Source organism: Carcharodon carcharias, chromosome 12, assembly GCF_017639515.1.
Source record: "Carcharodon carcharias isolate sCarCar2 chromosome 12, sCarCar2.pri, whole genome shotgun sequence".
Taxonomy (NCBI): Eukaryota; Metazoa; Chordata; class Chondrichthyes; order Lamniformes; family Lamnidae; genus Carcharodon; species Carcharodon carcharias.
This window is the reverse complement of record NC_054478.1, coordinates 127,359,194-127,376,723: the sequence shown is the minus strand read 5'-3', so window position 1 is coordinate 127,376,723 and position 17,530 is coordinate 127,359,194. Positions and strand designations below refer to the sequence as shown.

The 17,530-nt window shown below is 44.6% G+C and overlaps 1 protein-coding gene across 1 annotated transcript in view; it reads left to right on the top strand.

The window, feature by feature from the left end:
* The window catches only part of LOC121285134 (receptor tyrosine-protein kinase erbB-4-like), a 1,067,779-nt gene that overhangs the window by 609,241 nt on the left and 441,008 nt on the right, over nucleotides 1–17,530 (top strand). Inside the window, exon 4 of the mRNA XM_041201314.1 lies at nucleotides 12,022–12,156. Coding sequence (XP_041057248.1) covers nucleotides 12,022–12,156 — 135 coding nt within the window. The remainder of the gene's footprint in view (nucleotides 1–12,021; nucleotides 12,157–17,530) is intronic.

The following is a 17,530-nucleotide window of genomic DNA, read 5'->3' as shown; positions in this document are numbered from 1 at the left end:
TTCAGTTCTAACTTTTCATCTCTGAGTGTTGTAAGTTTCTAAACAATCTGTTTTAGCTGCCTAAGTTTTCTGAAATAGCCCTCTTTCCTCTTCTGTGAAAAGCTCTTCGTGAATTTCAATAATGACCTTAAGAATTTCAATTCCTGACTGCAAATCATTATTATTTGAAGAGTTGCAAATGGAACTGAATCCTGTGCAATCAGCAGCAAACATTTTGACTTCTGACCTTATGGTGTGGAGAGATCATTGATGAAGCAGCTGAAGATGGTTAGACGAGGACACAACCCTGAGGAACTCCTGCAGTGATGTCCTGGGGCTGAGATGATTGGCCTCCAACAATCACAACCATCTTGTTTTGTGTTAGGCATGGGCATGACTTACAGACCATCCCATAGTTGCACTTAAATCAGCCTGCACATTTTAATTGACTGGCACAGCAGATGCTTTAAATTGCATCCTTTGAGGGGTAGTCTTGGGTAAAAAAGATATTGGGCGGAATCATCCCAGATTTGCACTAAGTACGGTAGCGGGCATGAAAAAAGACGGTTTATGGCAGGCCGCAAAGATGAATTTTCGTGCTGTATTATCCCCTTCCTACCTCATAAATTATGCAGTCATGGGAAACACGCCGGTTCGCTGACATCGAGCCTCCAATTTGCCTTCCATGCCATTACCTCATCGCTTCCTCACGCCAGGCAACATATTTAAAATGCAGCCGCACGTACACTTCTTAATGCTTGCAGCTCAGGAGGGCACTGGTGAAGACATGGCCCCCTAAAGCCAAGAAGAGTGCAGCCCCTGATTCAGCGACTCATCCCTGAGACACTTTTTGGATGCCATCGAGGCCCGCCGCAATGTCCTCTACCCCCGCTCTGACTGCAGGAGGTCCAGCAATCTCACCACTCCGCTTGGGAGGCTGTGGCAGTGGTGGTCAGTGCCAATGCTGCACACCAGAGATTGACCATCCAGTGCAGAAAGAGGATGAATGAACTCATCTGTGCTGCCAGGGTAAGGCAACATCTAATCAACATCAACTCACCCACACATATGCCCATGACATATTCACTGGCATATCACTCACTGCCAGCTCAAGGGACATCACCACTCACTCTCTCACACACACCCTCACATCCCCATCTGGTCTCATCTCCTCTGGAGATCGCCTCCTCATCCCATCCGGAGATCGCCTCCTCATCTCATCCATGGCTGCACTCAGCACACATGCATGCCTGGCATCCTTCCCATTTGGCCTGGCATGCGCCTTGCTCAGCCTCTTCCCATCTGTCTTTATGCAGGACAAGATCGCGCACAATTACCAGGAGAGGTCCCAGACTGGGAGTGCAGTGCTGGACATCAAGGTCCTCACTCCATTCGAGAGTCATGTGTTGGAGCTGGCTGGAGAGGACATGGACCATTCTTGCGGCGATGGTGAGGTCAGCGGCAAGCAACCATGTGAGGACCCTGCACCAGACCATCCCTCTTTAAATGTTACTCTGAATCCACTGTTCTATGTGGCTGCCAAACACTAATAATCTCCAAAACAAAAACAGAATTACCTGGAAAAACTCAGCAGGTCTGGCAGCATCGGCGGAGAAGAAAAGAGTTGACGTTTCGAGTCCTCATGACCCTTCGACAGAACTTGAGTTCGAGTCCAAGAAAGAGTTGAAATATAAGCTGGTTTAAGGTGTGTGGGGGGCGGAGAGAGAGAGAGAGAGAAGCTCCACTTTCTCTCTTAAGCACATCTGCCACGTCACCCGACCCAAGCACTGAGAACACAGTCAGATGATGACCCTAAGGACAGCACCCTTGAAGGCTCACCCACACCCTCCACCAGTGCAATGACACACACCTCGATGGAACCTAGACGTAGAGCAGCCTCAGTATCACAATCTGGTGAGCACAGCACACAATCCGTTTCACAGCAGGCAGAGGCAGGGACATCCTTGGTTGCCAGCACTCGGAGGATTGCTGAAGTTTTCTGTTGAGTCCGAATCAGATAATGAGCCTCTGGACTCGGTCCTCAATCTGTTGTTGGAGCTGCAAAAACAATCACAGGAACATCAGGAAGAGATGTCCACTACACTCCTCAGACTGCAAGGAATGATGGAGGAGTCTGTCCATCTTCAGTCTGAGGTGATAGCACCAGCATGCTGATGAACCACGGTCAACATTGGCAGGATGGCGACCGCCATGGAGACCTTGGTCTAGGACATCAGTCCTGCACTGCTGTGTGGGCTAAACTCCATCGCTGATGCAATAGTTGGCCTCCAACAGTGTCAACGCAAAAGGGGTGTGGGGCAGCTCGATCTCACTGCAGCCTCCCCTTCTCCTCAAGGAATCAGCCAGGGACCCACAGGGAGGAGGATCAACAGGTACACACCCTGTGGCCATCCACCCAGGTGACTCCAGGAGTCTCCAGTCGATCCAAACCTCCTCTGCCTGTCATCCCATCATCTCCAGCCCCACGGGTCGAGGAGGGTGCACCTGGCACACAGCAGGATCCCGAAAGCAGGCCAGGGCCCTCGAGGTCTCACCCTCCAGAGGACGCCCGCCAAGGTCATCACAGGCAGTCAGCAGGCTGCCTCCACCTCCGCTGTGGAAGCCAGGGGAGCACCAAGACGTAGCAACAGGGTTAGGAAGATGTAACTCTTTCGAGTACAAACCCGTTTCCATCTGTTCCTATTCAGATGAAGTTACATTGTTTCATAGTTTGCCATTGTGAGATTTGAACTCTTGATCTTGGGGTTACAAACCCAGTACCATAACCACTTGGCTATTTAGGCCAAGCTCCTGCACAGTCTGGGCACAGGTGTTAATCACTTGTACATACTGTTCACTATTGTAAATTAACTCCCAAGAATGTCTGCTTGTCTATCGCTCCTTGTTATGATGAACAACGTTTGTGTCACTCAGATGTGGAACCTTGGTTCCTGCACAAGATAAAGGCAGGTGTCTCAGTCCAGGGCCTCTTCCCTGCGCAGTGTGTAACCTTCAGATCAAAGTGATGGTCTGGCTTCACAGTCACTGGACACATTAGTTATGCCTGCACCTCGATGGTGCATGTCATTGCTGCCAGATTGTCATGGGCAGGCGTCACAGAGTTCCGCCATTCTCTCTCTGTGTGCTCTCAGCACCTTTAAGTTGGGGCTGGCCACCATCTCTTCACCATCTATAACCAGTGATGCTGTGCTCCTGAAGGGGACAGATGCTGAAGGCGGGCAAAGGATCAGGTGCACTTAAAGTTTCATGACCCTGATCACAGAGCGCAACCAAGCTGCCCTCAGCCAGACAGGAGACAAATGTTCGCAGATGCAAGGTGAAAATATCAGAGCTGTCCCTACTGCATTTCGTCATCATCCTCTATGAATCTGCAGCTATTAGAGTCAAATGAGTATGCCTGCCCCGTCTGGTCAGTGTGATAGCCTCATCGCTGGCATCCTCACCTCCAAGAACCTCATCAGCACCATCCCCTTTGACGTCCTTCTCATCGGAGGAGACATGTAGCTTTTCCACCCCCTCCTCAGCCAGATTACCCCCCACCCTCCCTCCGTTGCAGTGCCAGGTAGAGGAGCATGCAGCAAGCGACGATACGTGACACGCTCAGGGGACAATATTGCAATGCCCCACAAGACCTGTCGAGGCTCTGGAACCTCATTTTCAATATGTGTATCATTTGCTCCACTATAGTCCAGATCGTGGCATGAGCCTCGTTATATCATCTCTCTGCTGCAGTCTGAGACCACCGCACAAATGCCATCAGCCATGTCCTCTGTGGGTAGCTCTTGTCCCCAATGAGCCAACCCTGTAGCCTCTCTGGACCCTGGAAGATGTCAGGGATCTGAGGCTTGCTAAGGATGTAGGAGTTGTGAACGCTCCCTGGGAATTGTGTGCAGACCTGTAGAATGTGTTTGTGGTGGTTGCACACCAGCTGAACATTCAGTGAGTGGAAGCCCTTGCGGTTGATGTAATTGACTGCTTGTTGCCATGGAGATCTAAGTGCCATGTGAGTGCAGTTGATGGCACCCTGCACCTGTGGAAAACCAGAGACCTGTGCATCCCAGTGCTCTTGCTTTCTGGCTTTCCTGATCCTGGGCAAAATGCACGAAGTCCTGTGCCTTTGTGAAGATGGTGTCTGTGATCTCTGGGATACACTTGTGCATGGAGGCTTGTGAGATCCCGCACAGGTCACCTGTGGAGCCCTGGAAGGAATTACTGACTTAAAAATTGAACGCTGTGATCACTTTCATGGCCACTGGCAGTGGATGCCCTCCATGCCCCTGTGGTGCCAAATCCTGCAGCAGGTGGCATATGTGACCGAGCAATTCCCTGGACATGCGCAGTCTTCAGCAACACTGGTTCTCGGTTATCTGCAGGAATGACGATCGCCTATAGACCCTGGCACCTATGAGCAATGGCTCACTGTGGATCTTCAGCTGCGTGTGCAGCAGACCCTGCTGCCCATTCATCTTGAGGGTGGTGATCCTCCCTTTGCCTAACAGGCACCTCAGTTGGTCTCTTCTCATTCTCTGCTCCCTGTAAGCCATGAGGCATACAGCTAAATCACCAGGCTCTATGATCCTGATGTTCTCCCCCCCCGCAGGATCAAAGAAAGAGACCTGAGGGTTAGCATATGTGTCCGAAGAACATCTCTTGGTTACGTCTCTGGCTCTGCTGCATCTCAGGGCCTCTTCACACATACCAGCTGTAGGAGTTCTGAACGCTCCCTGGAAATTGTGCACAGACCTGTAGGATGTGTTTGTGGTGGTCGCACACCAACTGAACATTCAGCAAGTGGAAGCCCATGCGGTTGATGTAGTTGACCGCTTGTTGCCACGGAGATCTAAGCGCCACATGAGTGCAGTCAATGGCACCCTGCACCTGTGGAAAACCAGAGACTTGCTCTGCATTGACAGGCAGAGTGGATGATTGCAAACTGGTTTCACAATGGCGTAAAACTGATTTTTGGCCTTCTTGCCATATTGTCCATTCACACCACCAAACAGGCCAACCAACAATGGGAGAGGAAATCCAGGCCGTTGATTCATCTCTTATGAAAAGTCCACCTGTGAACAATGCTTTGAAGAAGTCTTTATTGTAGTTTGTTTGCACGAGGTAATCAACTTGATACTGAATTTCTGTTTGTGTTCAGCTTAGTTTTATGGAATTAAGATAAGGCTGCCGTAGATGAGAACTGATAGCAAGTGAGTGCTGGGTTTAGGGCATGGGTTAGAGTTTGTACTGTTGGTTATCTCAGCTTGAGGTTTCATCAGGACACAAAGCCATGTTTTTGTGCGAGTGGTCATCTATCTCCAATGGCCAAAGGTCAAATAATAATCAGCTGTGAATAATATAATAGATTACTATATAAATAGAACTGGTCAACATCAATGTGAAGTCCAAAGCAGCAAGTATTTACTGATGGCAGCTGATTACAAAGAAAGGCAGTAACTGCGCATATAAGCAGTAAGTTTTAATCTTTAGGAAAGCATAGACAAACTGAAGAAAGTAGTTTTGATAGTGTGACACTGTATTTTATTAGTTTGCACTTCTGATTGTATCTTAACATCCTGATATTTTGAAACCGAGGACAATGTCCCAATTTGCTGCTGCTGAGGTACTTTAGATCATTTTCTGGAACATTTTTCTTAATTTACCACCTGCAGCATGACACTCAGCAATGTCCTTACTTGCAATGGCTTCTCTTCCTGCTCCCATACTGTTACCTCTGGTGTCTCACAAGTACCTATCCTTGCTCCTACCCCTTCTATTTCTCAGCTACATGTTTCCCGCTGGCGACATCATCCGAAGGTGTTATAAGGTGCAAGCTGTTATTGCTGATTAAGATGTTGTCTCAAGACATGGCAGACTAACTGTGGACATCCGTACTCTCTGTAGTCCACCTTGTTGATTGACACAGGTTAATGCAGACATAATGCAGAGCTAAAAACAAAAAACTGCGGATGCTGGAAATCCAAAACAAAAACAGAATTACCTGGAAAAACTCAGCAGGTCTGGCAGCATCGGCGGAGAAGAAAAGAGTTGACGTTTCGAGTCCTCATGACCCTTCGACAGAACTAGGTGAATCCAAGGAAGGGGTGAAATTTCACCCCTATTTCACCCCTTCCTTGGATTCACCTAGTTCTGTTGACGGGTCATGAGGACTCGAAACGTCAACTCTTTTCTTTTCCGCCGATGCTGCCAGACCTGCTGAGTTTTTCCAGGTAATTCTGTTTTTATAATGCAGAGCTACACAACCTTACTGTCTCTCAGAAGCTCACCTCCAACATGGATCTCTGCACTTCTTGCATGAGTTCCCAACAGTAGGGGAATAACAGGAGATGATGGAGATAGTTTTTAGAGTGTCACTGTCCCCATTCTAACAAATACAATTCCTGCATTAACTAGCTTGTAAACCCTTATCAGCACTTGTTGTGCCCATTGTTTCAGGGCCATCTGCAAACTCAGAACAAGGCGTTGCTGGGACACAGCCATCCTTAGAGAAGCACATTGACATACAAAGCCCTCCAGTTCACACCCTCCTTCCAATGTGAATCACTTAGAAGAGAGTGCATGGAGAGGAAGAAGAAGATATACATCATACACTGTCCCAAAGAGGCACCACTGGGGTAAAATACTCTGTACCTGCACCATACCCAGTTAAGGTGAATAAAGACTGGCATCATTCATACCCTACCTTGTCCTGAGAATTCTTTGCTTTGAGCAGATTGGTGAGAAAAGATGCTGCATTCAGAGGTGCTGATGCTGGGCTGAGGGCAATGAGGTTTATTTGGTCTGAATATTGGGAACTGGCTGGAACTGATGATTTCTGTTTTGATCAGATCATCCCTTTTGGTGGTTTCACGCTGGCTGATTAGCTACTTGGTTTGGGCACACGTGCCTTCTCTGTCTTGTTCTCAATGTTGGTAAGGCCAATATTTTTGCCAATCTCAAGTTGCTCAGTGATGGTAGGCCTTCTCTTTGAACCAATGCAGACTTGGTGTACCCATGGTGGAGTTCAGGGGAGAATTCCTGGGCACTCACCCAGTGATGATGAAGGGACAGTGACACCAATTGGGAGGGTGTGTGACTTGGAGAGGAACTTGGAGGATTCGTGTTTCAGTGCCTTTGCCACTCTTGTCCTTTGTAGTAGCAGTGGTCACATGAGAAGGAGGTGCTGGTGAAATAAGCTTTGTGAGTTGCTGCAGTGCAACCTGTAAGTGGTACATAGGGCAGAATTTTTCCCTTATCGGGTGGGCTTGACGGGGATGGGCAGGGGTGGTTGGGAAGCCGACCGCTGCCCGCGATCGAGGCTGAAAGGTGATTTCACGCTGGCGGGCCAATTAAGGCTTGCCCAGCATGAAACGTGAATGGCAGCGCTCAGTGCTGCCTGCGCAGATGGGGGAAGGAGGGCGAGTGCGAACTTCATGCATGTGTGCGAGTGCGTGCTTGAGAATCTCCCTGAGGCACAGAGCTGTCTCAGGGAGATGGAAAGTTTTTTAAAAAAAGATTTAAAAATGTTATAAAACATTTCCCCTCATGTGATCTGTCACATGAACAGGGACATGTTATAAGTGAAATTAAGAAAACAATTATTATATTTTTATTTGATGTTGGAAACCTCATCCTGCCTGTGGATGAGTTTTCTAAAAAAATGCAAAAGCCTCTTAAGTTAATTGATTATTTAATGGCCTTAATAGGCCTTTTAATTGTCAGTGGGCTTGCTGCCGATTCCCGTGCTTGCGTGTTGACGTCGGGGCGCTTGCCCAACGTCAAAGCATATCATTTCACTCTGAAGCGTGTTGGGTGTGTGCCCGCCTGCTGAGATGAAAATTCTGCTCATAGTGTAGACACAATGGCCAGGATTTTCCCCTCGGCGATCTGGGGCCGGGGCCCGTTCGCTGAGGGTAAAATGGCGTGGGATGACGTCGGGAGGTGCCTTAGTTGGCCCGCCCACTTAAAATGGGGCGGGCCCCGTTTCAGTGGCGGGGGTCAGCTGCCTGCCCGCCACCAAACCGGTGGGGCCCGCACACCATCCGAGGGCAAAATTCTGCCCAATCTGCTGGTGATGGAGTGGGTAGATATAGAGTCCTGTAGTAAGTGAACTGTTCTGTCTGGGATAGGATGGAGTTTCTTGCATGTGTGACTGGGCCTTTCCAGATAAGTGGTGAATGTTCCATCACATAAAAGTCTGTTAAATCAATGCAGTCTTTGGCAAATAAAAAACAATGAGCTCAGTTGCCCATTGAGAGATTGTTTCCGCCGGTCGGGGAATCTAAAACATGGGGGCACAGTCTCAGGATAAGGGGCCGATCATTTAGGACTGAGATGAGGAGAAATTACTTCACTCAAAGGGTTGTGAATCTTTGGAATTCTCTACCCCTGAGAGCTGTGGATGCTCCATTGCTGAATACATTTAAGGCTGAGATAGGCAGATTTTTGGCTCTCTGGGAATTAAAGGATATTAAGGGGAGTGGGTGGGAAAATTGAGATGAAGCCCAAGATCAGCCATGATCACTTTGAATGGTGGAGCAGGCTCAATGGGCTTTGTAGTCTACTCCTGCTCCTATTTCTTGTGTTATTGTGTTCTTAAATGATCATAGTTAGAAATTGGAGAAGAAAATGCAAAAATTACAGCAGTATACTATAGAAAAGGAATTGTTAACATTCAACAATAATTATTTTTATAGTTACCTTTTCAGAAACAACTTCTCTCAGAGGGCCGTTAATCTTTGGAATTCTCTACCCCAGAGAACATTGGAGGCTGGCTCATTGACTGTATTTAAGGCTGAGTTAGACAGATATTTGATCTAGAAGCGAGTGAAGGGTGCAGGGGGTTGGGGCATGCAGGAGAGTGAGGTTAGGCTATAATCAGATCACCCGTGATCTTACTGAATGCCAGAGCAGGCTTGATGGGCCAAGTGGCCTACTCCTGATCCTATTTTTTATGTTCTTTTGTACAGTTAGTTCCACGGTGGGCTCCAAATCACTCAGATTTTTGCTTTCCCTTTTTTTTTGGCTTTCTTTAGTTTCTTTTCAATCTTTTAATTCACTTGCTGCAGGTTGGGGAGGAGCTGTGAGGGGTCAGGAGGTGAGCCACTTGCCACAGCATATTGCTCTGCTCTGGTTGCCATGGTGTTTAATAGCTAGTGTAGTCGAGTTTCAAGTCAGTAGTGACGTCCAGTGGATTGATTGCGGGGGACTTGGCAATGAAGGTGCCACATTCCAAACCTTATGATGAGGAAAGTTGATGATGGAATATTTGAAGATGGTTGAGCTACCCTGAGGAACTCTTGCACTATGTCCTGGGCTTGCAATGAGTGGCCAATGAAATCCATAGCCATCTTCCTTTTTTTCAATATAACTGGAGGTACTATGGGAGGCAACCTCTTTGATCTCAGCTTTGTTAGAACCCTTTGGTGGGACAATCGGTCTTGAGCTCACAAGTAGATACTCTCACCTGAGCCTTGGCTGTGTCCAAGTCTGGCTCAAGACTGTGATGAAGCCTGGGACAAACAGTTCTGGCAGAGCACAAACTGGGTGTTAGTGAGCAAGTGAGTGGGTGCAACTTGATGGCATTATTAATAATTCCTTTTTAACAGTTTACTAATGTTAGAGGACGCTATTTGTATTAACATTGGAAATTTCTGCCAGCTCCCTATTGGTCATTCAACACAATTGCTCAGTTACAAGTGAGTAACTGAGCCAAACAGGTGCAACTGTGTTTGTTCGATCCTTAGTCAATGCTGAATTAGCTGATCAGAGGTGAGAAAACATTAAAGGCATGAAAGAAGGGCAATTAATTCAACCAGGGTTCCCATTGCTGATTGGTGTCTGATAGTGCCATATCCTGGATTTTTATTGCTGCATTGGTGGCCCCAAGCTCTGGAATTCCCTCCCTAATCCTCTCTGCCTTTTGACCTCTCTGTACTACTTCAAGATGCTCCTTATAACCAACCTTTTTGAGCAAGCATTTGGACAGTTCTCCCAATAATATCCCCTTATGTGGCTTTATTTCTCAGAAGGAAGAAAACCGTTAAATTTGGAAATAATTAGTACTGGTCCAAACTGGTCTTGCATACCTTAAAATGGAACTTCAGTTCGAACCAATACAAGTCACTTCCAAGTTTGACTGGTTTTTCCTCCTGGTTTGGCATCAAATTTTGTCTGATAACACTCCTGTAATGTGCCTTGGGATATTTTGCTTTGTTAAATGTGCTATATAAAAGTAATTAGTGGTTGATTGATGCGGCCTTATTGTAACATTTCATTAAAATGTGGCATCTCAGATAGTGCAGCACTCCTTTAGTAATGCACTGGAGCTTTGGCCCGGGCTGCAACTCATGACCTTCTGCCGAATAGGTGAGAGTGGTCCCACTTGACCCATGACTGACAGTCCATGAGGATATCTTTGTGACCTTGTCCACCCACTCTAGATCTTCACTTGTTGAGTGTAGATCAGGAATTCAGGACTGAAAGTCAGATCAATTGCTATTGTTGTTTAGGGTGCACTTTTGTGGCTGCTGGATAAAGCCAGGTCTTTCGTGTGACCCTCCAGTCAGATAGCCTGGCACCAACTATTGTCATTGCCGAGCCTCACACATGAAGACTGTCATCTTAGATAAAGGTGACTGGCACAACAGTAAGGAATTAATACTCTCAAGAAAAGTTGAGACAACTCGAAGGGGGAACAAGTAATGTTTTAAAATATCATTTTGAGGGTAACATTTCTGAATGGGTATTCCTGTCACAGTGTCCTACTCATCATAAGGGCTTATTGGTCTACTGCAGGCATGCTCCCCCATGATTTCCAACAGGGAGGGTTGTCAACCCTCCAGGATTGGTCTGGAGTCTCCAGGAATTGAAGGTCAATCTTCAGGACACTGCTGTGTGCAACCCTGGAGAAAAATCTTTGGGACATGAAAAAAAATTGGATTTTTTTGTCATTTTCTTTAAACATTTCTCTTTACCACACAAAAATAGAGAAAATTAGGGGAAAAAAGGCTGCTTGGCTGACAGTCAAGCATCACCCAATTAGGTAATGAGTTTTTTTACTTCCCAATTGGCATAAGAAGGTTGTGCATCACAAGGATGGATGTGTTGGTCAACTAACGGCAAGAGGGTGGAGCCAATTCATGTGATGAAACCTCCAGGAATATATTTAATCACAGTTGGCAACCCTAAAAACAGTGTATGCAGAGGGAGAGAACCTGCAAGATCCTGACATGAGCTTCAGTGAGCCAGGTTCCATGCTGGAACACATAATGGGAAAATTTACTCTTTGCTCCAAAGCATAACTTCCCTGAAAAAAAATCAAAATGTTAAGCCTACTATCGTGATAAAAACTTTGAGACTGTTGGCAGTAGGATAATCTTAAAAATTCAGTATTGTTCACGCACAATTAATATTAACATTCCTACACAGGTCTCCCTGTAGCAAATTGAGTCCCCATCTTTACAGACATGAGTCACGAAGCTTCTCGATGCTGCTCCACCATAATTTCTCTAAGGATCCCGCAAAACTTGCAGCAATGTTAAGGTGGTGGTGCAGAAGGAGCTGTGAAGAGATTGATGGCCATGATTTTATGTCTTAGTCTGGAAGTCAGATGGCTTACTGTGCTGCCCAGCTGAACTGTAAAACTACAGACTACACTGCAGCATTCTGTTTAATGCAGTTTAATCCTTGACCTCATTTTCCCAATGTGGCAGGGATATTTTGCCGTGGGGAGAGGTGTGGCTGTCATGCAATGATAAAACTGGATTAAATAGCTCAGCAACCTTAGTCAAGTTCTGTATGGTAGAGCAAGGCACAAGGATTAGAAATGTTGGCCTATGGAAACATAAAAGTTAAAAACATTCACATTGATCTTGGGGAATGTAAAATGTTCATGTTGCTTTTGATGTAGTCTGAAGGAGGTTAGGTTAGAAAGATAGGATTCCTATCCAGACCTGGAGCAGCAATTGGACCCAATCGAGAAAATCAATGTGCTTATTAATTTCAATCCTGCATTCTGTTGTTCTACAGAAATCCTGAATGGAGGCATCTATATTGACCAGAACAAGTTTCTCTGCTATGTCAACACCATTCATTGGCAGGATATTGTGCGTGACCCGCCAACAACAGATATTATAATCGTTCCCACCAACACCACTGTGGCATGTAAGTATCACACCTTTAGGTCTCTGTTCAGGTAGGATCCAGTCACTGAGGTATTTTTTTCATAATGGTTCAGTTTAATATCAGATGACTAATGAACATTATCTAAAATGATTTGATTCCAAAATTGAGGAGCAATGCTGTCGGGAGCACAGGTTGGGAAATCACTCCCCACAGACCCCCTCATTTTCCATAGAAATTCAATGCACTCAGGCCCAGGTTTTCCCAACCAGTTCTTCCTGTAAGTGCCATTCCATGTTGGGATTTCCTAATTGGAAATCAGCATTTGTGTCTTTGTGTCTGTGAGTGCTTATGGTTTTTTTTCCCCGTTTATGGGATATGCATCTCGTTGGCAAGGCCAGCATTTGTTACTCATCCCCAATTGCCTTGAGGTGGGACTTAGTGATTGCCTAGATCTTCATCTGAGCCTTTTGTTCCAACTAGTCTACTCCACCCTGTTGTTAGACAGTGTAGAGCAGTGGTTTCTAACACATCAGCCACTTGCGACATGTGGCCAAGTGGAAATCCAGATGCTAAAAATTGCATTTCTGATTAGTAAATAAAAAATGAGTAATTGACACCGTCATTGTAGTTTCAATCTCAATACTCAACTTTGGATGATGTACTCACCTATATTTTAATTTTTCTGTGCATTTTTTAGTAAAATAAAGGCAGAGTGTGCAAATGTTTTTTCACTGTTGCACATAGTTCATGATGGTAGGTGTTTGTTATGTGAATATACATATGGCAAGTACGTTTATCAATATTGTGTGAGTGTATGTGGCATTTTTTATGTTTTAACCTCATTCTTGGGATGTGGGCATCACTAGTAAGACTGTTTATTATTCATCTCTAATTGTCCTTGAGAAGGTGGTGTTGAGCTGCCTTCTTAAACCGCGGCAGTCCATGTGGTGTAGGTACACCCACAGTGCTGTTAGGTGGTGGAGGGAGTGAATGTTTAAAGTGTTTCATGAGCTATTCATCAAGCGGGCTGCTTTGTCTGATGGTGTTGAGCTTCTTGAGTGTTGTTTTAGTTCCACCTATCCAGGCAAGTGCAGCGTATTCCATCACACTCATGACTTGTGGGTGGTGGGGAGGCTATGGGGATTCAGGAGGTGAGTCCAGTTTCCAACCCGATCTAGTGGCCATGACATTTCTATTTTCTACTAAACTCAGTGCATGTGGCTAAATGGGTATTGCTGTAGTCACACCTATGCCTTGTCAGCAATTTCTGTTAATAGCACTGCCATGAAAGAAAGACTTTCATTTATATATAGAATCATGTCCTATCTCTCAGAAACATTCCAGGCACTTCACATACTCCAAATTACTTTGAAGTAGAGTGATTATTGTGTGCGCAGATGTGGCAGACAATTATCAAGATCCCATGACCAGCAACTGGATGGATTGATTACCAATGAGCTTTGGTGTTGGTTGAGGGAGCAATATTAGCCAAGCTGGTAAAAACAGTCCCTGCTCATCTTCGAGCAGTGAGATTTTAGTGATCTCCACAACCAGTAGATGGGATCTAGGTTTAACATCGCGTTGCAACCTCCAACAAGAATTTCCTCAGTCCTGCTGTTGGTTATCAACTTACAATGACAGAGCTCCATTCCTGAGGTGGATGGTGGCGAAATTGGCCGTGTAGATGCTTTGATTTTTCTCCTCATCTCCATGCAACAGCAACATTTCTTGGTTGCCCATGCCCAACAGTCAAGGCCAAGTTCAAGGTCATGAATTTGTTATGCAAAGCAATGTGGGCACAAACTGCAGGTGACCATTTGATGGTCTGGTGAGCTGGTAATGCAATAAAGCTGCTTGATGGTTGCTGGCCCTACTTGTTCACAAAAGCACAGAATTTTTACAGTACAGAAGGATGCCATTCAGCCTGTTGTGTGTGCGCTGGCTTTCCAAATGAGCAATACACCTAGTGTCATTCCGCTGCCTTCTCCCCGTAACCCTGCACATTCTCCCTTTGCAGATAATAATCCAATGCCATCTTTAATGCCTTGACTGAACCTGGCACCACCACACGTTCAGGTAGTGCATTCCAGATCTTAACCATGCACTGTGTAAAAAAAAGTTTCTCCTCATGTCTCCATTGCTTCTTTTGCCAATTATCTTAAATCGGTGTACTCTCGTTCTCGATCCTTCCATCAGTGGGAACAATTTTTCCTGATCTACCCTGTCCAGACCCCTCATGATTTTGAATATCTCTATCAAATCTCCCCTCAACCTTCTCTTCTGCAAACCTTCCCTTGCTGAGTAAAAATCTATCCACCTCAATTCTGAAATTTTCAATTTAACCCCAGCCGCAATAGATTTTTTTTTTGGGGTGGGGGGAGAATTCCAGATTTCCACTACCCTTTGTGTGAAAAAATGCTTCCTGACTTTTTAAACAGCTCATTTAAGTTTACCCCATAATCTTCTGCCTCCTTAATAGAAAGTAAATGGGATCAGTTCTGCCTCTGTAAAGCCTGTTCTACCCTATCCTCAGATGACTACTGTTTGCAAAAAGAAGAATACTTCTGAGAACATTGCACCATAATACAGGCATACATACAAAAATAAAAATAGGACCAAATGGACTATTGGAAGAGGAAATTGGTCCCATGTAGTGATGATAATGGGCTCACCAAAGTCAACAGTGAGTGTTCAGAGAATTCTTGCGGTGAAAGAAATATTAATGATTCATCACAAGGTCGCAAAGCATGTTAATGAGTATCCCACTGAACTCTGCAAGGGAGGCTCAGTAAACATAGTGCTTTCTGTCATTCCAATTGCTTTTTTTTTTCTTAAAATTTCAAACAGGAGTAATTCCTGGGATCCCACTGAGTAGCAATGGGCAATGCAATAGGAATAACAGTTGGGGTCATTTCTCAGCTGGGAAGTCCATTAAAACAAAGAGTGAAGTGAGCCAATTTGGACCCTGATCTGTTTAATTGCCAGAAGCCCAATTTGTGAGATGGTCCTTTGAGATGAAGCATAAATAGTTAGAATGAGACTGTTGCACACAAACTCTTTTTCAAAACAAAATCATTCAATGTATTTAAAGTAACATGGCGGGATAAAAGCTTGCAAGAAAGGACAAACTGACTTGCTTTTCATGTGGATTGTCTAATGCAGCCATCCAACGCCATGAATATGAATTTGCTGCTGTGACTCCCAATAAGTAATTAGACATCATTAATTAACACTCCATGATCTACGGTTACAGCTGTTATTGCTGAATAAGACTTGTGAATTCCCCGCTGGGGTGAAATCATTTCACAACAGCTCTGACATATTAGTGAAACACAAGAGACATATTTCATATTCAGCCTTGCCACAGGAAGGTCAAAGCCATTGGCTGCCTCGCTTTTCTGGTGCTGACTGCTGAAGTGTGCAGTCATAATGAACAGCAGATCCCTGTGAGAATCTGACCAGCTATTATTAAAAATTGGGAATGCTGTTTACTAAACTTAGCTGACATTTAGCGGAAATACATAGTAAATATGTTCTAATTCTCAGGAGGACAATTTGCTTTTGGGAAGTCAAAAACGATTAAAAAACAACTGAATTTTACTCTATTCCCAATTCCGAGCCTCATTCTTATTATCCTAATTTGTTCAAAGTGCTGAAGTGAAACATATAAAGTGCAGGATATGGAGTTTGAATAATTGGGACAGGTGATAGATTGTTCGTATTACGTGAACATTCAACTCATTACTCTGAACCTAATGAAATAGTCATTGAACATGCTCACAATCAGATGATGACTGGGGGCAGACTCAAATTATTTAGAACGTGAACAAACATTCTTCCCATTGCTTCACCTTTTAATTGGCCTTCACAAACCAAATGGCCCATCTCGTGTTGTCCTTGAATTTCGCAGAAGATTTATTTTTTTCACAGGATTATACATTTAGTTTTTGAAAATCTCCCCTTATTTTTAGTTTACTAACAAATTGCTATGGAGGTCTTGTGGCACAGTGGGAAGCATTCCTATCTCTGAGCCAGAAGCTCTGGGTTTGAATTCCACTCTGAGTCTTCATGGCTAAGGAAGGTGTGTTCATAACGTGGCCTAACACATTGATTACCAACCTGCAAATCCTCCCAGTATTCCAATGGCAGATGGTAAGAGGTAGAGAGCCTCCTGGTCACCCAAAACCTGCAGAAGGCAACGGCTGAAGGCAAAGGCAAACCATTGCAGTACCATGCCAAGCACAATCATGGACCAAAACATGGAAGTCCATGGTTACCAATGCCCTCTTAGGACATTGCACTTGAAGAGAGAGAGAGAATAAATTGCCTGTGGCACCATCCACCATTAGGTGATGAATATAAGTTTAGTTTTATTAATCTATAAGATAGAGGTGGAATTGGGGGGAGAAATTTGAGAAACTCACTGCACGGACCCACCTGATGGCCAGAGACTGGAAATACCATGTGATAGTAGACATGGAAAAATGGAACATCCTGAGGTTGTAATAGGTGCTCTATCAATGCAATTTTTCTTTCTTTGGCCTTGGTGCAGATATATGCAAGAAGTTTCCATTAACCTAACCACCTAGAAGAGAAGTTGGGAAAAGGGTAACATTAATGGGTGCCTTCTTCACACAAAGACACAAAAAGCTTTGGCAAGCCTTTTTTAAGTTTCTGTACAAAGAATACAATGCAGTGTAGAAAAAAGTCACGTCAAACTTCACCAATAGCTCACAGCTCCGAAAATACAATTGTCAGGATAAAACAAATTTTTTTGGACTTGTAAGATGTTATGAGGGACTGTCATTTACTATGACCTGCACTTAGAATTTAAGGGAACAATATTGAAAATGCTGATAGCAAAACAGGGAATGTGACAAATTGTAATGAGTGGGGAAAATGTACGAGAAGATATGGATGTGCTTACAGGATGGGCAGATAGATGGCAGATGCAGACAAGTGTGAAGTTGTGAAGAATACATAAAACAGGGGAAGGAAATGCAGCTTTCATGGCAAAATTTTAGAGAGATATTGTTTGCAGATACACACATGCTTAAACTTAGCTGCACAAGTAAATTAAAATCATTAGAAAGCATAGCACACAAATGCAAGAAAATTATGACAGACCTATTCAAATTGGATGTGAGTAAGCTTTTCAACTGCATAAATTTTAGGTACTGTAAAAGAAAACAAGAAATGCAGAAAGAATGTTTTTAACTAACAAGGTAATAGGTATGTTGAACAGATTCCCAGTGACCCATCGTTTGGATTTGGTGAGGTTTGATTGGGAAATCTTATTGTCTGCTGAACCTATTGCCAATTTCTTTTTGAAATTACTAGAGAGACAGCCCATGTAAAAATACATTAAAAGAGAACAAGAGTAAATGAAGACGCCTTTGCTTCCCGTGAAGTG